A 21,631-nucleotide genomic window follows, 5' to 3' on the forward strand; every position below is an offset into this window, starting at 1 on the left:
CTTTTAGAGGAAACACTAAACCAAGATCTCCTCCATGAGCGGGGAATAACCCTCCCACGATATGTGCGCAAGCTATTATGGAGCTTGGAATGGCTCCTGCAGCTTCTTCCTAGCTGATCGTCACTTTGCACTGAGCTTTAGGAAGGTAAGATACCATGAGGACGGGGGCCTTAGAGAAGCCTACTGGATCACGTTTAATTTGATTGAAATTCTGTTTTGCTTTTCAGCACTGATCGGTGAGATTTTTAGCTGGTGTAAATTGGTCTTGCTCAGTTGGCTTTATTGGAGCTATGCCGATTTACACTAGCTGGGGATCTGGCCCCTGTATTTATAAGGCATATCAATGTTTTTGGTGGAACGAACATGACGGTTGGGTCTGCTCGTGCCGAATGCATGACCCATCTCTGTGGTCGGAGCACTGGAGGGTTTATCTCAAGGAGTCGGGTTTCAGAGGAGGTGTAGCTAAGTAACCTAGCATCCGTTGCCCCTGCCAAATATGCTTTGGGATTTTAACGTCCTGGGAGCCAGGAGAAAAGCGATCTTCTGGGAGGCTGTTGCTACTGCTGTGACCCAACTAAAGCCCCACGTCCTGAGAGGGTAGGCAGCGTTGCTAGTGCCTCTGATGCAGATTGCATAACCATGTATTAAACTGACAGGTTTCAGAGTAGCAGCCGTGTTAGTCTGTATTCGCAAAAAGAAAAGGAGTACTTGTGGCACCTTAGAGACTAACAAATTTATTAGAGCATAAGCTTTCGTGAGCTACAGCTCACTTCACGAAAGCTTATGCTCTAATAAATTTGTTAGTCTCTAAGGTGCCACAAGTACTCCTTTTCTTTTCATGTATTAAACTGTGGCACACACTGATCCCCACTTCAGACTGCTTTCTCCACCACTATGCTCAGGCTTCAGCAGCAAGGGGGGCGTTTGGCTTCATATCCTAATGCTGCTGGTATTGGGGAGGAGAGAGGGAATCAACTGTCTCTGGGTAGTGAATAGACCGTTCAAAAAGGCATTGAGGGAGAGGGGGAGGTCGAAAGTGGATATTTATAAACCTATTTTCCTCTCTGCAAAAACAAAGGAATTCAATACCATGCGTCCCTTAAATGCATCAGTGATTTTTATAGTGCATAGAGCAGTATAATTAAATATTGATGGCAGAATTACCTACATGCCAGGCACAAGCAAAGCAGCAGCTGCAACATTAGCAATGTTTAGGAGCCTGCGTCAAAGTCCTCCGGGCCAGATCCTCACTGGTGTAAATCACTGAGGCTCCATTGAATACTAGGGAGTTCTGCCGATTTGGGCCTTAATCTTTCAGGGCAAGGCTAAACATGGGAAACCCTGCCACTGGTTTGAGGGGTGTGAGACTTATGAAATGGATAGTTGGAGGCTTTGGGAGGCCGGGTGAGTGATCTTGGGAAGCTTCCCCTGAAGTGCAGAGTAGCTCAGCCTCCCTGCTCAGATCAGCGCAGTATCTGGTGCTGAGGCCCCCAAGCAGGGGGCACCATCTGCGTCCGTCATTGTAATGCGAACCCCCGTGTGACATTGGGGGGCTCACCTGGGGTTCTCTCTGCCTGCCTGTGGCAGGTGCCTTCATGCTGTGCTGCTAGGCTCAGGGCTCTGGCACCAGCCGCAAGGTTTCACCCTGCCTTCCACCAGCCTAGTGACCCCTTACAACATGACTCAATGGCCGATTCCAGTCCCGAGTCTCCTCAGATCTGTCTCCCCAAGTTCTGAACCCCCAAACACTTGGACTTCTCCCCTCTGGGCCATCACCCCCGGAGGTGTGAAACCTGCCACCAGTTAATTCACTTTGGAGCACCTGTATTGCCAATCCCAAATGCTCAAAACCCATGAGTCAGGCTCACCAAAAATCACAAGATTAGCTTTAAATCATGAGATTATGTAAAAATAATAGATTTGATGATCTTTTTATTTGCCTTCTGCTTTGAGCCTTGAGGGTGCACTAGGGTCACATTTTGAAGCTTTCACCACCACCACAAAGGCTAGAAATTTACTTTTTCTTCAAGAACAAAGGCTGAAATCATCACATCTCCACCTGACTCCAGGAGCTGGGGCTTTAAGGAAACCAATAATCATGAGACTCATGACAAAATCATAAGAATTAGCAGCACTTGGACGTAGACCACACAGTTTGCACACCAGAGACCTGCTGGGGGTAAAAATAAACAGCAGATTTATTTGACAGGAAAATCGTAGGTTTAGAGATGAACTAGTGAGGAAAAGCAACACACGCAGGTTACACAGAAAATCAGCATAAAGACGCAACCTCAGGCTTTACACTCCTGTGTCTGCTAAACTCCCTTTTCTCATATAAGTTACCTACTGCTGCTGGACGGTTTCCCAGCATGCCCTCGGCCTAGCGGGGATCCAGTGTTTCACAGGCTGCACCATACTTCAATGCTGGCCCTCTGTTTCTGGCCCCCCTTCACTTTAGCCCCTCTTCCCTTTTAACAGAAGTTGCTGTTTTCTTTCTTTTCTTTCTCTCTCTCACGTTATGGTAATTCCTGATTACCCAGTGGGGGGAAACTCCCCCTTCCTTGGTTTTCTTGGAGTTCTAATGTCTTTCCATTAACTTTCATGCTCCACCCTTGTCTTTCCCTGGGTTGTAGGATGCTCGGTGCTTGGAGTTAGTTTCGTGTAAACAGCTAGTCTGGGAGGTGTCCCTCCTTGCCTGTTGGCTTCACTCCCTGTTGTGAGGTGATGCTGTAGTTGCACCACAGCTACAATTACAACTTTCTACACAAAGGCACATGCCTACGTTCAGAACTCTAACCTGGATACAGATCTCCTAATGACCACCAAGTTCAGAACATTGCAAGCTTCCATAAAAGATGTTGCCTGACATATATTTATATACCATAACTTTGTATACAACCAGTTGATTCACTTGCTTATTCTTTGGGGTTCAGATCCCCTGTTCTTCCATTGGGGTGTCTGGGGGTTTGGACACTGCGCTTCTGAGGCTTCCAGTAAGACACCCAGTTAGCGTCAGTCAGCGTAATGTGAATCTCTATCTGCTGGGCACTGAGCTGTGACCTCTGCCCCGTCTCATTTCACCCAAGCCATCAAACAGTCACTGGGGCTCCCACCTGGTTGTCTTGAGCCAGGTTGGGTTTGAATCGACGAGGCTCTATATCCATCTACCAGTCTCCTGAGCCATCCGGTTCCCCTCCTGCAGTGCCATTGGATAATTAACAGGGAATGCAGTTTTCCAATGCAGCAGCAATGCCTAGAATGTGTGGCTGTTACCAACCGGAGAAATGCTTGGAGTTATTTCTAATCCAGTAGATCATTATACGCCAGTAATCTCATCCAGAGGGAAATCAAGTTAATGGCAGATAGAGAGTATAAGCCATAGGAAAGATAAGCTCTCTGGCTTTGAGGATGTGAAATAAAACCAAGAACCAAAGACCACATTTTAAAAATAACAAATAAATATGTTCAGAATCATCTTGGTTTGTGGAATCATTTTCCTTTTTATTCTTCTGACCTTGCAGGCTATTACGGGAGGACCTGGCTAATTCACACTAGGCACAGGGAAGCCTGTCGTCAACTACTAGATTCTAGCAACTAGGGAGTAAGTGAATAACCACAGTAGGAAAAAGAAAATCAAATGCATCAGAATAGACTTTGCTTCTTGTTAGACCTGTCAAGGGCACCTGCCCTCAGAATGTATTGTTGTTTGCAGCCTTGGGGTCCATGTGAACTGCTTGCTGCTCTTTAGCACCTGAATCACCAGGCAGCAAATATCGCACTCATCCCTCCAGCTAGAAGTTTGCACCCCAGCCTCCCAGTCACAGAGCTGGCCACAGTGACCCATGTATCTGTGGCCTCCAGACTCCGTTTGTTGCAACTCATTATGTCTAGGGATGTAGCCCCAGGCTCTGTAAGAGCAGCAACCAAGATAAAGTGCAGCAACTCTTCTACAGCAGAGATTGCCTCAAACTCCTCACCCTGGTGCCCCTCTCTCTGTGCTTTGAATGTTTCTTACTTTTCCGGAAGTCTGGAGCATTAGGGCCTCAGACCTGTGTAGTAGTTTAATAATGAAACCTCCTATTTTATTTTAGCTTGGCATCTAAGCTTGTAGAAACATCTCTGTCTGTGTGGGTGTTTCTGGGTGTTTGGGGTGGGACAAGAGGGAGATCTCTGAGTTCATATTTCTGTTGCTGAACTTGCTTTTATGGAGAAAGCATCCAATGGCCTGAGCTAATAACTTTTCATGGAGCATTCTTTACTCAGTAAGTGTTACTGTTGAGAGAAATAGCAATGATCAGGTCAGACTGAGGGCTTGTCTACATGGAGGCACCCAGAAAAAATTAATCTGAATTAAGTAAAATGTAAATTTGAAGTGGATTAGTTAAACCACATTAAATCCCTGTGTGGACACTTTTTAGTTCAGAAATAAAGTGGCCTTCATTCAGTTTAGTTTAATTCACTTTGGAAGTAGATTGATAAACTGAATGAAGGCCACTTTAATTCTGAATTAGGGTGTCCACACAGGGCTGTAATGCAGTTTAACTAATCCACTTCAAATTCACATGTTTAGTTAGTTCAGATTAATTTTTGTGGCTGTTTCAGTGTAGACGAGTCCTTGGAACGTGAAACTGCCCGAAATTGTGCTCTTGTGCTCTGCCTAGGAATCAGAAGATGCAGCAAGCTACTGTCATTCTGCCTACAATGGTAAATGTCAAACTATCTGTCTCAAGGTTGTCTCCTGCTGTCCATCACCGTAGTATCTGAGCACCTTCATGTCAAAGCAGTAGCAATAGTAAAGGGCCTTGCGGACAGCCACATTAATGTTTCGTGCAAGATGTTGGCAATGCAGGCCCAAAAGCATGAGCCAGGGTCCCCAATAATACAATGAGGTCTAAATGTTTTTCTAGATGAAAGACTTTTGGCCATTGGGAAGCCATCCACAATTCAGAGATGTTGTCCGGAGCAGAGAGCTCGGTCTGTGCAATGGCACTTGGACTGTTTCCTGGCCTTCTCCCTCATTGTGCAGTGCTACTGGGGTGAATGCTGGCCAATCGTGAGGACTGGCACCATTCACCCAGTGCAGCAGCTCTGTGCTCAAGGGAACAATGGCACCAGGAAATGACCCTTGGGACCTGAAAGCCAGCTGCTTCCCAAGCTCAGCCATGGGGAAAGGGTTGTCCGAGGCTGTTCTCTGTGCCCCGGGACGTTTAGTACAAGGTGTTTCTCTGCTTTTAATGTTTCCTCTCCTTCGGCAGCATTAACATGCACAGAGCCTAGACGGAGACAGGCAAGGGAAGCGATTGCTGGTCTGTCCAGGTTTGCGGAAACTAGATCTAGCTAGAAACAGCAAGCCATCAATTTGAAGGCTGGCCTAAATGTGATTGGTCCAATCCAGCAAGTTGCTACCATCCATGATAAAACTGACTTTCCATTTCGGAACATCCCATTTCCCTTCATCTGCTGCTCAGTCTGGCTAACTCATCGAATCCCTGCTGGGACAGAGTGAGCCCTCTTCTGAAAGCTGGCCTCTGTCCTGCAACATGGCTGCACCGTGAACCTTTTGGGTCCAGTCCCAAAGTGTTCAGCTCCTCCATCCGATGAAGTGAGCAGTTGACGAAAGCTTATTCTCAAATAAATTTGTTAGTCTCTAAGGTTCCACAAGTACTCCTTTTCTTCCAGCTGTTGAGTGGATGTTGAAGGCACCTCAGCACCTTGCCATGGACTGGAGACCGGCTCTGCCTTTCTGTCCCTTCCGGCAGATTGATGCAGCTGTAAATAACGCAGTGGCTGCCTTGAGCCAGTGAAGCCAAAGGAATTCCTTCACCCCTCCTGGTGAGCTTATGCTCAAATAAATTTGTTAGTCTCTAAGGTGCCACAAGTACTCCTTTTCTTTTTGCAAATACAGACTAACACGGCTGCTACTCTGAAACCTCCTGGGGCAGTGACCCTGAAAGAGGTGGGAAGGCCGGAGCTGTGTGTGACTCACTAACACACCAGAGGGTCCTCCTCTCACTTTCCACTGCTACTGCTTGTAACAAAACCAGTCATGGATTCACGTACCTGGACTGGAATGACCATGAAGAAGCAAGAACAATAAAACATAGAATGTGTTTCCCATTGGATCCTAGAGCACGTGCTCACATCTGTTCTTTATTGTGCTGAACTTTTCATCTGCAAATAAGGGGTGGGCTCTTGATTTGCTGTTTTTAAACAAATGTGCCTGTGTTAACTGGCATTGGCAGTGCAGCATGCATAAAATACCCTACCAGTGCTCCCCAGCTGCACATACTCTAGTGTGGTCCATGTAAGGCTATACAGGCAAACTAACTTGACTGGTGCTATCCGAGCTCCATTGAACTCAATAGCAAAATTCCCATTGATTTCAATGGAGCCAGGATTTCACCTGATTATATCTGGGTGTTTTATCCCATCTTATTATACAGAGACCTTGTAAACTGTTTCTTTTTTCTTACAGGGATGGTGTTTATGGCTTCCATTTTCAAAAACAAAAACCCTCCTTTTTTCTGTTACTAGCACCAATTAAAACTGCAATTCTTTAAAAAAGACAACTTTAATTTGTCACCATTTCTTTTTTTTTTTTTTTTTTTTTCCCCCCTCCAGTGCCTGCATTTCACAGTGAAATCAGACCAGTCACTTTCACGCTTTGTTTCCAATCATTTGCATTCTAGTTCCCATGCATGCTAAGGTTTGTTGCTTGGGTTTCCGGACCTGTGCATGCTATTTGAATGAATAAAGAAAGGGACTGAAATATAGAGTGATCTAGGTATACTTAATCCTACCTCAGTTCAAGGAAATGGTCTAGATGACCTCTCCAGGTCCCTTCCAGCCCTACATTTCTGTGCTTCTATAACGAAAGGAAACATTTGTACTGATAAATTGTGTAAACTTTTTTTTTTTCTTAAAGTCACGTTTTGGGTTTGTAACTAGATAAAAATCCCATCTGATGTTGAACTGTGCTGGGCTGGCACTATTCTCTTTATAACCAACGTGTACCCAGAGATCTTCTGAGGAGGAGTATACTAAAACCATTTTGATTTCTTTTCACAGCCAGAAACTGACTTCTTTGGGCGCCAGCTTGTTAAGAAACAGGTTTCTCCATCAGCAGGTATGTGTAGAAAAGGCATGATATTAGTCAGGAGAGATGGAAGGAAACTGGGAACATGCTGTAGTAGAAAGCTTTGCAATATCTTCTGTGGTTCCATAATGCTGAAATAAAATGGACTCTGGTTCCTCAAAAGGGTGGATGGAGCTGGGGAGCAATTTCCATGGTATGTTTTGCAACTGTCTGACAACATTTATGTATAGGGGAGGGATTGGAAAGAAACTTGGGCCATGAAAGCCAGTCCAATCCCCTACATGGAGCAGCTATGGTAGGATATTTCATTATGGAAGTACCCAAAGGCCCAGTTAATGAGTGTAAATATGGCTGCGGTTCTGCTCCTGCAAATGTTTCAAGCAATAATTTTACTTAGGGCATGTCTATGCTATAGCTGTGCTGCTGTAGTGCCGTAGCGTAAACACTTCCTACACTGACAGAGGGAATTTTCCTGCAGTTCATCCATCTCTGAGAGACGGGAGCTACGTTGATGGAACAGTTCTTCCATTCACCTAGCTGCGTCTGTGCCAGCGGTTAGGTCAACCGAACTGTTGTGGTCAGGGCGTGACATTTTTCACACCCCTGAGTAACGTAGCCAGAGTGATCTAATTTTGAAATGTGGACCAGACCTTTGCAAAGTTATGCAAGATGCTTAAGTGTGTGTAGGATCAGGGGCTTTGAATGCAAGAACCAAGTTCTGAATGCACTTAGTGTGGTGTAGCGAATTGACTGTGGGAGCACTCGTAGTAAGCACTACGCCCGGCAGTAATGTTTGCAGGTGCCATCCTTTTCAGTGTCTTATTGGTACTTCCTTGAGAGTCTGTTGCCTTAACTTTAAGCCTTTCCCATTTTAAGTCCTTTGATTTAATTGTATTACCGTATCTTCTCTCCCCACCCACCAACCTTCTCTGGTTACCATCAGCTAATCCAACATCCGAGCATGAATCTGTTGAAAAACAAATCGGAAAGGCTGTTGGAAAGAGCGATGTTTGGTTCCGATTTAATGAAGGAGTTTCGAATGCTGTCAGGCGGAATATTTACGTTAAGGATTTGCTCTAGTGATGATATAAAGAAATGAAACCGAAGAAACAATAAATACAGAACAGAAAGGAAAATGTGACTCTTAAACTCTTTCTGAAGAACATGTATGGTTCATGAGAACTTTCCGGCTTTTAGTTTCTATTCAGCTGTTTGTAAAAATCAATCAATCAATAAATAAATAAGCAAAATAAATGTTTTTGAGAATTTGTGAAGTATTGCTTTGTTTATTTCATTTATAAACCCTTAATTCTCGTATTTCGCCGGCTTTGCTGCAAAATTGTATATTCTACAATATACAAAAAAGTATTGAAATTTTTTTTATAAAAGTGTTTTTTCTTTTACAAAGGCTTTGTAAGGTTCACAGAAGCATAGTTAAGCTCAAGCTTAATTGAAAACTACAGGATTAATCAAGAGGAACCTTTTGCCCATTGTTTGACATTGTTTTTCAAGTCCCCATTCTGATGCTGCTAATCAGCCATTCTCCAATACATTGCATCTCTTACCAATTTACTCTTATGGCATGTGCTTTTTCAGTATAAAAAAGAATCGCTTCTACTAATAAAAATAATAAGACAAGATGAGGATAGTGTTTGTACAGTTAATCATATTAGGAAACTAATAAAAAAAAAAATTTACATTCCGAGTTAATGCAAACTTGAATATCTCAGGAGGAAGCCATTTTGTCAGCCACAGTCGCTTGAGAGTGAAGTTGGATTTAGGTACATTACAGTATGGTACATTTTCCTTTTTCCACCCAAGGGTTGCTTTTCATCAGCTCTGGATTAAGAAATGGGTCTTCTGGAATGCTATCTTCTATCCACTTCATCAACCTACAGAGAAGAGGGGAGAGGCGGGGCAGTTAAATGGCTCTGTGCATTTCTCATTGTCTTATTCTGGCTGAAGTGGAGCTAGAACGTTTCTTTTCATTGTTATGCAGTAATGATACTTAGCATTTCCATGGCATCTCTCAGCCGGCCGTCCCGTCAGGTAGGTAAAATACTAGTATCCTCAAAAGATCAGGGAGCCAACCAGATTGCCCACGGCTACAAAGAGAGTCAGGAGTGTGACTGTGAAGAGAACCCAGCCATCCCACCTTCTCTAACACTAAACCCTCAACGCCCAGACTCTGAGTTTCCCAGTGCTGTGGGGTTGCTGCTGTTGGAGTAAGCTGAATCGGACGCAGCACACAGCATTGCCCAGGGTGGTGACGAAGCCCTGTGGGCTGTTCTGGGGTGTTGGGAGCAGGAAACTTAGCAGGGGAGCAGTGGCTCTTGCATTTTGAGGCTATATTTGGCTCTTTAGTTTTGTCCGTCCCTCGCACCGAGTCTCAGCAGGCCGCAATTGGGATGTCTAAGTGGGTGAGCTGCCCCCAGGACTCCTGGCCCCGTGTTCAGCTACACTTACAACTTTCTGTCCCGCCTTCACTTCTCTTTTCGGTGCATTTTCCCTTGCACGTGTCTTGCTGACTATGCCCCACCCTCTTACTCTCCCCCACGTACCCAAAGGGTGTAGCCTGTCGGAGGCAGAGCACAGAAGTGTGGGATGGCAGGTCTCTGCGTGAGCTTCAGACCCTGGGCATGTGACCTGTTCCCATAGCCAGATCCATGAGGGATCACAGGGAGGGAGGGAGGGTTGGTGGCTTCCACTCCTTTATTGACAGAAGCAGCAGCGTATCTGCTGTGTGTTTGTGTATGTGTGTGGATTGAGATTCTGTGGCTCCCACACCCGCAGTGATCAGGCACGTGTGCATGTACACCCATTACAGCCGCTTTTGGGGTAGGGATTTGGGGACTACACCAGCCAACTCACATTTGGAGGTGAGGGAGTGTTTGACATTAGTACCTCACTCACTGTCTCTATTCTTGTGAAAACAACACTCGGGGCTCCATGTGCAATAGCCATTCTCATAAACAAGCACTTGAAAGGGGCCCCAAAGTTTCTACAGCAAATGTATTAATCCTCAAAGACCAGGCTCGGCTTTTTTCTTTTGCAGATGAGTTTCTAGGGCAGGTTTCACTATATTCTTAAAGGTGATTGTTAATAATTTGATTGTGCTAGCGCTGAGGAGCGCCAATCAAGGACTATGTGCTAGGTGCAGTACAAACACAACATAAAAGTCCATGCCACAAAGAACTTAGGCTAAGATGAGAAAACGGATGCAGACAGACGGCGGAGTACGAGGAACCATGAGACGATATAGGTCAACGTGATGGACAGGGATCGCAACACACCAGTTGCCTAACCACTGTAACATTTGTTGTAGGCTTCACAGCAGAGGAGAGTTTTAAAGAGGGTGTTGAAGGAGGACAATGAGCTGGCTTTGTGACTGGAGACCTGGAAGGATTGTGACCTCACCAGCACACAGGAAGTGAGTCACCGGGCACGGTCTTGACTGTGTGGACTTTCAAATCTCTGCTAATGATTTAGCCTCCCACCCCTCCACACTTCAGCTAGAGGTTGCAGTGTTGCTGGCTTTCTCAATATTTGGTATTTTGTTTTTAAAGTCTCCGTCCCCGAGTCAGGTGAGTCTGTGCGAATCTCAGCTTTCAATAAACACATAACCCCCATAGCAGCTCAGAAACCCGACGGCAAATAAAAAGAGCCCAGCCTTTGTTGTTTCTCTTGTTTTCTGGGCAAGCTCCATGTTTGTTGGAGGATTTGGAGCTGCTGATGTTATAGGTGAGAGATTTCTCGGCATCCCTCTGTGGGGAGCAATCTCAAAGCCCGAAGGGGTGGGAGCTTTCTGTGGGGCAGAGGATGACGCAAAGGCGGCTGTATCTGATGCTATGGGAACATCAGTCTGGGAGCAGTTGGGATGGCACTTCTGCTATCTATCTAGATAGGTCTTGAGTTGGATTCTTACAGCTACCCGGGCTTAAATGAACAGTGCAAGGCTTCTTTCTCAAGAGAATTTGCACAACAACACTACAAAGACTTGGAACTTAACAGTTAAGTCATTAAATCGTATGAATTTTTCCAGAAGCCAGGAGAGGTGCCTAGAATGGAATAGGTCCTGCCACATGCACTATGGAGTTGTCCCTAATGCAATAAGTTTTATAATACAAAAGCACCTGACAGTGCAGATTTTCAAAGGTAAATGCAAATTCAGTGGCAGCTCCCTCTCTTGTACCAGCAGACGCCGGCCTTTGCACATGTATTTGGCACAAGTGTTGCAGAGCAACTCTGTTGTACATGCACTTATCCAGGCTGTGGGTGCAGAGAGGGGAAGTAATGTTTCTAGGTGCACTTCCAGCCTGGCTCTGCAGGGAGCGCTATCTGCAGGCCTGCTGGGCGGTGAGGGGTGCATAGCCCCCATTAAATATGGACTAAAGCAGGAACCCTGCAAGCTACCGCCACCTCATGAGCAGGTCACCAAAGGGGAAGGGTCCTTTGCTTTCTAATCCAGGGGGAAAGAACTGAGAAACAGCTGATCTAACCCAATCATGGCTAAAACAGAGCTACGCTAAAGTTAGGTGCAGACATATGTTAAACTAGCGTATCCCTTATCCTGGGCAAATCTTTCCTGCTGGCCTGGTCTTCTTGATGCCAATTTATTTCTGGCAAAGGGAGCTGGATTCAAGACCCTGGAGTCTGCCGTCCTATGCGGGGCCAGCAGCAGGGCCCACTTCCCACAGGGCCTGCTAATATACCTCACTCCTCCCAACTACGTGGAGCACCTAGAGGCTTTTCTTGTCTCGGTGTCTATCTCATCCTTAGCCTTTCTGCTGAGGCTGCTGACAGAGAGAGCAAGATTCTCAGCTGGTGCATATCAGCACAGCTCCATTGATCTGAAAGGAGCTACTCCAATTTATATCAGTTTGGGCCAAAGTGCCTGTCAGAGTGACCTGTTTGAGATGAGGGCATATATCCACTAGGCCTTGGTCTGAGGCCCACCAGAAGGGGCCAGGGGAAAGCATTGACTCACTCAGGTATTGTTTTAGAAGACATCTCCCTCTTGTAAGCCAGTTGGTATTTCAGGCTGTCTACTTCCTTCTTCCACTGCGGGAGGTCCCATTCATCCATGGTGGCAGGTCTTAACGAATGTCCTTTCTAATGTGGAAGCAACCTGGGCTGAAAAAACAAAGGCAAATTTGCACTCGTTAACACTCCCAAAGCCCATTCCTCCTCAGGTGCGTTGATTGTAGCTTGTTCCCTCCCGCTTTATCCCTTCATGGCTGAACACGTCCGTGTTGGACGGCCATTGGAAATGAGCTTTCCTGTGGGCATCTCTATTCTCTGGGAAAGACCTCTGCCCTGCCATTCACAGATCAAGGGGCTTGTCAAGAATGTGTCAAGGCTTTCTGTGCAGCCCACCCCTTTGCCCGGGACCTGTTGGGTGTAATGGCGTGATGGTTACCTGGTGATGATGGCAGGGCTACATGGAGAGCCATAAGAGTTCAAACAAAATGAACTCGCAACCTGGGAATTAGCATCTGCTGATGCAGAATCCCCCCTTCAGCATATTCACCGTGCGTTCTCCACGGCCTCTGGCTGTCGTCACCACTGTGGGTCGCAAATGGTCAATGAGGTGATGCCAGGAAGCTGAGCTTTGGCTACCCTTCATTGTGGTCCCTTGCACTGACCTCCCGCCCTCCCAAATCTGCTCCTGCCATAGCCCTTAGATGTCTTTCCAGACCTTTACCAGGGGCTCATTGTTTGCAGCGCCTTCACTGGCACCCAGCCCCACCTCTCTAAACTCTTACGCCAGAGCTGCACCATCGTTGACAGCTGTTGCCCTTCACTCTCTTCTTTCTATGATGCAACTGCATCATACCAGGGGTCCCTTCCATGCATCAAGGGTCCCTGCTGTGGCCGCTGCTCAATCTGAAGCTACCACTAAGGAATTAGGTCGGGCTGGTATGTTCATTTGAAAATAATTCTCCCCCACGTTGATCCCCCTCCCCACTGCAATTTGCACAGTGCATCAGACAGCATTATCGTTTGACTAACAAATCTTTTTAAGTGCTGCATGGGGAGGGAGAGCTGGCAGCTGTTCCTGACCGATAGAAATGAAGGATTTAGCCTTGATGTAAATATCTGCCTTTCAGGAGTAGTCTGACAGCGGGCTAAGCTCCAAAGTGGGTTGGACACATGGTACTTGCTAACCACAGCCCCTTCATTCCGAGTCCTGCCTTCCCTGGATGAAACCAGGCCTGGATCCTGCTGACTGAGAAGCTCCTGGCACTGTGTGTCTTGGGGTCAGAGAAGATCCAAATGTACTTCTCTCGGATTTTAGGACAACATTTGCACGTGGCATGTGAATATAAGCAACCTGGGATTCGGGAGGGGAAGGGTTAACTAAGAGAGATGCAACGAGTGACTTCCAGGGGAGACAAACCAAACACCATTCTTCCTCAGTGAACCTGGGGAAGGCTTCCTTTTGGACACCTGGGAGAGACCCAGCAAAGTTCTGAGTTGGGCGAGTCGCTGGGGCTACACATGCAGATACCCACTAAGTCTGGATACGAGAGGGAAGACCAATTTCTTGTGAGGGGCTTTCAGACAACTGGGGAGAGGCCCTGGGTCAGAGGAAAGAATGCTGTACAAATCTCCGAGCCAAGATTGGGAGTCCCTTGGCATAGGGCTAGTCTGCCAGTGGACACAGAGGAGGTCCAACCACCGGAGACAGGCCAGGCCATTCTAACGGTTGGCTGTTGGCAAACACAGCTTCCTCGTGTCTAATCTCTAACAAGAAGGATAGTCCCATGGATAGGGTGTAGGCCTGGGGCTTACGCCTAGTTCTGCCACAGACTTCCTGTGTCACTTTAGCCCAGGTCCTCATAGGTATTTGAACACCTGTCTCCTATTAATTTCAATGGGAGTGGGGCTCTTAAATACCTTTCAAGTCCTTGACTCTCCGGGCCCTGATTCCAACATGGAGATAGAACCCATCAAGTTTGTTGTTATAAAACATAGCGGGTTAGTTAGTTAGTTTGCTGTCTACCCCACCTAGCATTCTCCTGGTGTGTCACAAGCCCATGAGACCCTTTTGAAGCCCTAACGGGAAAAAAGCATTGCTTTCCTGCAGAGCATGCAAGGAATAGTTCAGAGATTCCTCCTGGATCTAATAGGACTTTAAGGGCCAGATTCTGGTACCTTTAGCCTGAGTCATACGTTACATGTTAGCCGTACTGAAGTCAGTGGGACTTCTGATGGAGTAAGGTGCTATTCAGCACAAGTAAAGCTATCAGAATCTGGCTATGGTTGCAAACGCTGGGCAAGACCCTTAGCTGCTGTGTTGTCAGTCAGTCAAGCAACATTCACTTTTGTGGAGCTGCAGCAATTTACATCCGCTGTGGATCTGGCCCATTAGTCATACAATTAACAGAATGGTCCATTTTGTATCATTTTACTAAGCAGGGAGTCCCATGGCGGGGGGGGGGGGTGTATAAAAACCTTGTTCTCTCTGTCTATTGACCTGTTTGTTGTGCATGAGACACTGTGAAAGCTCTGAACCGCATCTCACAAGTCTACCTCGGTCACATTTATATTAAATTGGGCACAGATAGTGTGGCTGAAAGGTGCTGGCTTGATGGCCCTGGTTCTCTGCTATGCCTCAAGCAGCTGCAGGGCAAACATCCCTCACACCCGGTCCTACCAACATGCTTGAGGCCTGACCTGCAGGCTCCCCCTATTAGGTCTGCCAGTGGGGTTCAGTATGCATATGTCATTTCTCTACCAGCATGGGCAGAATGAAGTGCCAGTTATCACGGTGATGGTTTGGTGATGTGGACAGCTCTCCATATGACTAGGAACTGCCCTGAGACCAACTCATGGCACACAGGTGGGCTTGGCAGAATTTGATTCTTGTTTTGTGATGATTTGGCTGGATCATATCAATTTTTATTTTTAGATTTTTATCTATTTAAATTTTCACCATTGAGGGAAATTCTGGGAGGAAGGTCAGAAAAGGGCTGGCGAGGGGTAGCCAATTGTTTAATGACAGTGGATGCTGCGATTCCAAAAATGAAAGCTTTAACTGTTGAACCACAAATGCTCAACATCACATGTCAAAATATACAAAGTAAAGATCCTAAAAATCAAACTCTGAAACCTTCTCTCAGAGCATTTTTCTTACCTCGCCTCTTTGTACATTTCCATCCCCTTGAATGGAAATATTGTATAGTTCTCCCCTCTTTAGTGTGTGTGGTGAAATTGATGTTTATCAATATTTACTGGTAAAAATCAAATCCTCTCAAGCCAATCGCAAACAGCCACCAGATGAGAAAAACTTTGATTAACACCAGCCAAACCTGAGTCCTAGCCGGTGAACTAAAGGTGAAAAGAGCCTTAACAAATATCAATTTCCTCAGGCATCTTGATCACTCTCCCCCTACCAGCTCTTTCCAAGTCCAGTTCCCATTTCCTCCTGCCACCTCGAAATTAAAGGTTTCAGAGTAGCAGCCGTGTTAGTCTGTATTCGCAAAAAGAAAAGGAGTACTTGTGGCACCTTAGAGACTAACAAATTTATTAGAGCATAAGCTTTCGTGAGCTACAGCTCACTTCATCGGATGAAGTGAGCTGTAGCTCACGAAAGCTTATGCTCTAATAAATTTGTTAGTCTCTAAGGTGCCACAAGTACTCCTTTTCTTTTCTCGAAATTAAAGAATCCAGCAGCAGCTGGGGAATCCAGACTCCGGGATACCTGTATAGGTGCAATTTCAGGGGTCTGAGGCCCAGCCTCCCTGTTCACAGGTGCTATCTGTGCCTGCAGCAATGAACCCGCAGGCACCAAATGGAATATTTGCCCTTCTCCCTGCATGGGGTAGAGGGGCAAACAACCAGAGTTGCTCCTGCAATTCAATTCTAAATACAATGTTACAGGTACAAAGCGCACCTGCCTGGGAAGACACTGCCCTTCTCACAATCTGGCCCTTACTGTAAAGAGTGTCATACCCACAGTGAAGCATATAGGCCTGTCCCCCTGCCCCCTGGATATTGCAAATTTTCTCCACATTGCAACAGCAGCCCCACACCTACCTTTGCACGAATCCACCGAAGTCCGAGCTAAGCAGTGGCATAAATAACACAACAGCTTCTCATTTTATAGTGTGGACTAGCTGGTTTTGTGCTTTGCATACGCTGCCAGAAGCATTAACATTCAAATAAGTAACCGGGAGAACCAGGTCAGCTTTGATTGCAATTTAGATTCTATGATGCCCTTAGGTGGAGTGTGGCACGTAACCACTTGGCCACTATCAATGCAGCCTGTTTCATGGCGGGGGAATACATTATCTGCGCTGATAGGTTGTCAGAAGAGTGAGCAGGTGGGACTCAGTCCCTGAGTAAAGAGACCAAGACAAATATTGCCTTCACAAAGAAGTCATTGACCCTTGCACAAGGGTGGAGGTCAGGCCAACATCCATGAAGACAATGAGTTACTCCTGTTTTACACAGATGTAAGTGAGCTCAGAGTCAGGGCCAGGGTTTGGTTTGAGGACGATATACACCGAGGGTTCACTGCAGGCTGTTGCAGTTGTGTTCATAGGCTTGACGGGGCCTGGCAGGATTGAGCAGCATAGTGAGCTGACTCAGGGTGATCCCTGTTACTTGACCATCCAGCACTGGTCAGGTTTCCAACATTGACTGCCCCTTTCCAGCTAACACCAGTTGACGTGCTTAATACTAGAAGCACTGGTGAGAGTAAGGGGCATGAGGCAACAGGTGGGCAGTGATGGACTGGAGAGGCTGAGAGGAGACTGGGAAGGGATGGATTGGGGAGAGAAGAGAATTTAAAGGGGAGCGAGGAAGGAAAAAAAATCACAGAAAATAGAAAGCGGGGGAAGGAAGCCAAAGGGCATGCACGCTGCAATGTCCGTCTTGCTCTCGTGCTGTGCCTGGCATCTCTAGCTCTTTGCAAAGATGAGGCAGGAAGTATTCTTGTCCCTATTTCACAGTGGGGGAAATCGAGGCACAGAGCATTGATATGGCCTAAGGTTACACAGTCCATAACAGAGTCCACTTGAGACCCTGGCAATCCTGGCACCGAATGCCACAATGAGACCGTGATAAGCTAAGCTGTTTCACATCTGAGGAAGGGGCCAGAAGCCGCAAGCACCTGACCTAAGACACTAACTTTTCTTTGGACAAGGCTCCTCTGTCTAACTCCTCAGCCCCAATGGCTGGCTGGCCCCAGTGGGTCCCTGATGCACTTTGCTGTCAAGCCGAGCTGCGGTGAGCAATGGCCAAGGCAGGTGGACAGGGTGGTCCCCATCCAGCTCGCTCTATCCTGGTTTGTCCCTCTGGGCAGCCTCCAGCAGGGTGTGGAAAGCAGCATGTAATGCACAGCCTGGCAGCATTGCAAGAAACCATTCATGCTGCTAGAGCAGGCGGGTACTTGGGCATCAAAGCCTCCAACACCAATTCCAATAACCCAGGTGGGGGTGGGGGGGTGGTTGCAGCGATCACCCCCCCCCCATCTCCACCCCAGGCTAAGAGTCAGTACACCAGCAAGTGTTGGGATGCAGGCACCTTAAAGGAGAGCGGGGGGGGGGGGGGCAGCAGGCAGGAGGGAACGCATCAGAGCAAGGTTTGGTAGGGTGGTCAGACCCATCAGCTCCGTTCCGCTCCTCCCCTAACCCGCGGCAGCCCCGGTGCTCGGTCGTATTTGCCCATCTGCCTCTGCTCTGCTTCGAAATCTAGCCACATTTATGTGGCACTTGCCCCAAAAGACCTAAAGCAACCCTGTGGAGCGGCCACAATGTTCAGTGCCGCCCCCCCCCCCACTGCATTCTCCAGTAGGGTGGCCACGGCCCTGGAGGGGGGGGTTCTGTTTTAGCGGGGCTGCATGGATGCAGCAGCATGAGGTATGCGCTCACCCCGGACACCCCCCCCCCGCTTTCTCCCCTCGTCTAGCAGCCAGCTGACCCTGCCCCCTCAACGCCACACACCCTCGCCCCGTGCAGCCAAAAGGCGAGAGCTGCACTCTTAGCCTCAGAGTCTTGCTTATAATATTTTTTTTGGCCGTGAAACTGGCTTCCCTGCTGATGAGTGTGACGAGGTAACAGCTTTTAGTGGCCCAACTTCTGTTGGTGAGCAAGACAAGCTTTCGGGGGTACACAGAGCAAACGCCAATGGGCCCCTTGGGAACATTCACCCGCCGCAGGGATCCCACCAGACCATCACCGAGAGGCCGCACATGGCTAACTTTAAACACACACATCCACACACACACACCCCCAGCCCATCTCCCCCAACAGAGTGTCCCAGGCTGAACTGTACGAAGGCCCCTGCTTTTAAAAAGACCAGCAACGCAGTGGGACAGAGCCTGAGACGCTTGGCCCAGGCTGCAGGTGCAAAGGGCCGGTTGTGCGGGGCGAGTTCCATCTCCCAAGGCTTTTTCAACACGCTGCAGACGCAAGCCCCCCTCCGGTGCCAGCGAGCAGCAGATGCGTGTCCCTGCTGTGGGATGCAGGCAAATCAATAGCAAGGCACACAAGGCGGCTTTGATTTAATCTCTTCCCCAGCTTCCCCTGGAGGGAGTGTGTGTGTGTGTGAGGGGGGGAATAATTCCGCTCCCTCTCCCCTGCCAAAGCCTTTGTCGTGCTGCTTTTCAAATAAACAAATCAAATCAGCCACCTACCTTGTAAGAAAATATGTAACCGGGAGGAGGGAAAAGTGTAGGTCCCCCTTAAAGGATGCGTCCTCCACTGGCTCAGCGAGACTCAGTGGCCCTTTACCAGCATGGATCCAGCTAAAGCTCTCCTCCCTGTTGACAATCTCCAATCCTCAGTGTAAGCTATTAATGTGCAGCCAGGCCAGCTGCCTCAGACACAGCGCCGAGCTGGATAATGAGATCGTCTTTTCCCCCACCCCACCCCAGAGGATTTTGCTGGTTAGCGGTTTGGTCCTGAGCTAAGCTGAGTGCCAGCCCGCCTGTGTCCCTGGCTCCTGTGCTGATCGTACCAATGCCCTCTGTGCTGGAGAACGGGTTCTGCAGAAAGGGTTTGGGATGCTGATGCTGCTGGCTCTTGACCAGTCTTTCTCCTATTGACAGCCACTGACAGTAATAGCGACTGTTTGGATACCATAGTTACTTTTGCCTAGGACTGGTGCCTTAATTGTCTCCCTAAGGGATCAGGGACCCCCCCAAGAGATGCTCAAGTAGAATAACATGGTGTAATACAGTCATTACTGTACCGCTCAGACACAGTGATCATTTCTCAGGCTTTGCAGGATACCTTGCACAAGATTTCCTGGTTAGTGTGTGCTGAGTTATTAAACAAAAATCTAGTCCCACTGCCAGCTTTGCCACAGAGCCCTTCATTCAACTGATGCAAAAGCCGTCGGGCTGTTTCCGCAGCGGGTCCATGCTGACTGCTGGCACATCCGTGAAGCTGAGCGTGCCCCATCGCCAGCAGAATGAAATGGCGACGCTACATTTTTAAACGAAATAAAATGAGAAGCGGAGCAGTAACAGAAATGACGGCGGATTAAAAAACCCCAACCCCCCTCTGAAAATCAAGGTAGCTAAACTGCTAAGCATTAAAGTAACGAACAGGGTCACTGCTTTAATTATTGTGAAACAAAACCTAGAATAATACCATCCAGCTAAATGTAGTGTCGCCGTCGTGTGAAAATCTAGTGTCGAGGCACTACTGGGGTGGGGTGGCCAACCTGAGCCTGAGAAGGAGCTAGAATTTACCAATGGACATTGCCAGAGAGCCACAGTAATACATCAGCAGCCCCCGCATCAGCTCCCCCGCTCCCAGCGCCTCCCGCCCACTAGCAGTCCCTCCAATCAGCTGTTTTGTGGTGTGCAGGAGGCTCCGGGGTGAGGGGAGACCGAGGGCATGGCCAGCTCAGGGGAGGGCGCAGGAAGGGGTGGAGTCGGGGCAGGGCCTGTGGCAGAGCCAGGGGTTGAGCAGTGAGCCCCCTCCCGGCACATTGGCAAGTTGGCACTTGTAGCTCCATTCCTGGAGTCGAGTTGGAGCCTGTACAAGGAGCCACATATTAACTTCTGAAGAGCCTCGTGTGGCTCCGGAGCCCCAGGTTGGTCCCCCTCTGCACGATGGTCTCGACTAGAAGACTGGGATTCGAGACTCTGCTGTGTGCTGGAAGAGAGTATGGTCTAGTAGCTAGAACTAGGGAGTCCTCTTTAACCCAGAGCAAGTCACTTCCCCTCGTCAGGTTCCCAGCTGTAAAACTCGCCTATTTGCCAAACTGCCAGGCGCCTTCCAAGTCTTAATTCACTGAGGGGGTTTGTTTGTTTGTTTCCATGCTTGGAGCTTGTCGGGTATAAGTTGCAATAGAACGGATAATAATAATGACATTGAAAGCCTGGGCTGAAAGCTGCTACACAAGTGCCCAGTATCATATTACGATTGTTTCATTCTTTCACTCTGATACTATGGCGGCCCCCTTTCTAAGGACCCCAGCTGAGCTCATAGGTGTATTTTTGGCTCCACTCGGGAGCTCTTTCCCAGTCACTGTCTGTTCCTTCTCAGCCTGGTGGTCAGTGGCCATGCCCAAGCCAGCGTCTAAGAGCCTGGTAATGCATCTGTTCTCCTGCTGTTAGCTCCTCATCGCTGCCGCATTAGACTTGGGTTTTAAACTGCAATCAGCTGTAACACAACAGTGGTCATGAACCACGAATGAAACACATCCTTGCACATACACATTCAGTTGGCTGTACGCTGCTTCGAGCACATGGTACATACAGTAAGTGTATGAGTACAGGGAAATTACCCCTTGTCTCAGCGGTTTGTATTATAGGCCAGGCTGGCAGCTACTGCCTATTAGTAAGGTTGCCTGATACTTCCTGTTACAACCCTGTGTTTTCAGTTTTTTATAACAGTGCCAATTTTCACCTGTTTGTGCTGAAATGTTTCCATGCTGGCTGGGCTGCTGCCTCATGATTTGCAAACATTCAGCCCAAATGTTTCCAAGATGGAGACGAGTGAAAAATGCATTGTTTTGCCCATGTTTTAAAAAAAAAATCCTTTGAAAAGCTCCAGTGTGCCCGGGGTGTGGAGCAAGGACTACTGAGCTGTAACTTCACAGAGCTTTGCAGCTGGACACAGAAGACTCTGTCCGGGGCTGAGCAGGACTTTGCAGCGCTGGGTGGCTGTGGGCCAAGCCGAGGCTGGGCACCGAACGGGAGAGTAGGGACCCTGTCTATGCTGTGCACTCAGTGCTTCCTTCTGCTGATGCCCAGCGCATTCAGGAGAAAGCTGTCTGATTTGAACACAGAGCCAGACGGCGGGGGTGACGGGGCAGAATTTGATTGGAACGAGGAGCCTGGGATGAGCTGCAGGGGGAGACCGGGAGTTTGCGGGGTGGAGATTGGGCAAGGAGACTGGAGGGTGGGAGATTGGGAGTTGGGAGGCCACAGATTCATAGATTTTTTAAGGTCAGAGGGGGCCGCCACTAGATCAGTCAGTCTGAGCTCAAAGGTGACTGCGATTCGCTTGGCAAAGAGACTGGGACAAAGAACCGGGTTGGGGCAGGGCTCAGCTTGGCAGCCAAGCTGGC

The 21,631-nt window shown here is 48.0% G+C and overlaps 2 protein-coding genes across 5 annotated transcripts in view; one reads left to right on the forward strand and one right to left on the reverse strand.

The window, feature by feature from the left end:
- Positions 1-8,370, forward strand: part of CHTF18 (chromosome transmission fidelity factor 18) — a 45,859-nt gene extending 37,489 nt beyond the window's left edge. Inside the window, exons 21-22 of one of the 2 annotated variants that reach the window (XM_038418842.2) lie at positions 7,069-7,126; positions 8,040-8,370. In XM_038418842.2, the coding sequence (XP_038274770.1) occupies positions 7,069-7,126; positions 8,040-8,176 (195 nt within the window). In that variant the 3' untranslated portion in view covers positions 8,177-8,370. The remainder of the gene's footprint in view (positions 1-7,068; positions 7,127-8,039) is intronic. The other variant, XM_043493296.1, reaches the window with a different exon arrangement.
- Positions 8,371-8,513: 143 nt separating this feature from the next.
- Positions 8,514-19,344, reverse strand: GNG13 (G protein subunit gamma 13). Of its 3 annotated transcripts, none has more exons than XM_043493300.1 (3): positions 19,195-19,344; positions 12,084-12,229; positions 8,514-8,988 (listed from the first exon to the last, which is right to left on the reverse strand). In XM_043493300.1, exons 2-3 carry the CDS (start codon positions 12,179-12,181, stop codon positions 8,883-8,885), a joined length of 204 nt encoding a protein of 67 aa, XP_043349235.1. In that variant the 5' UTR covers positions 12,182-12,229; positions 19,195-19,344; the 3' UTR covers positions 8,514-8,882. The 3 variants fall into 3 exon arrangements, with proteins under 3 accessions (XP_043349235.1, XP_038274778.1, XP_043349236.1); XM_038418850.2 differs by lacking the exon at positions 19,195-19,344 and adding an exon at positions 18,741-19,170; XM_043493301.1 differs by lacking the exon at positions 19,195-19,344 and adding an exon at positions 16,139-16,203.
- Positions 19,345-21,631: the final 2,287 nt, after the last annotated feature.

This window comes from Dermochelys coriacea, chromosome 10 (assembly GCF_009764565.3).
Source record: "Dermochelys coriacea isolate rDerCor1 chromosome 10, rDerCor1.pri.v4, whole genome shotgun sequence".
Taxonomy (NCBI): Eukaryota; Metazoa; Chordata; order Testudines; family Dermochelyidae; genus Dermochelys; species Dermochelys coriacea.

What these genes read in the sequence shown, in the direction of transcription:
- GNG13 (XM_043493300.1), bottom strand. Translation starts at nt 12,181, where the DNA reads ATGGATGAATGGGACCTCCCGCAGTGGAAGAAGGAAGTAGACAGCCTG. An exon ending in TCTTCTAAAACAATACCTGA is followed by an intron (nt 8,989 to 12,083) that starts GTGAGTCAATGC and finishes TCTTCTCTGTAG; the next exon opens with GTTGATGAAGTGGATAGAAG.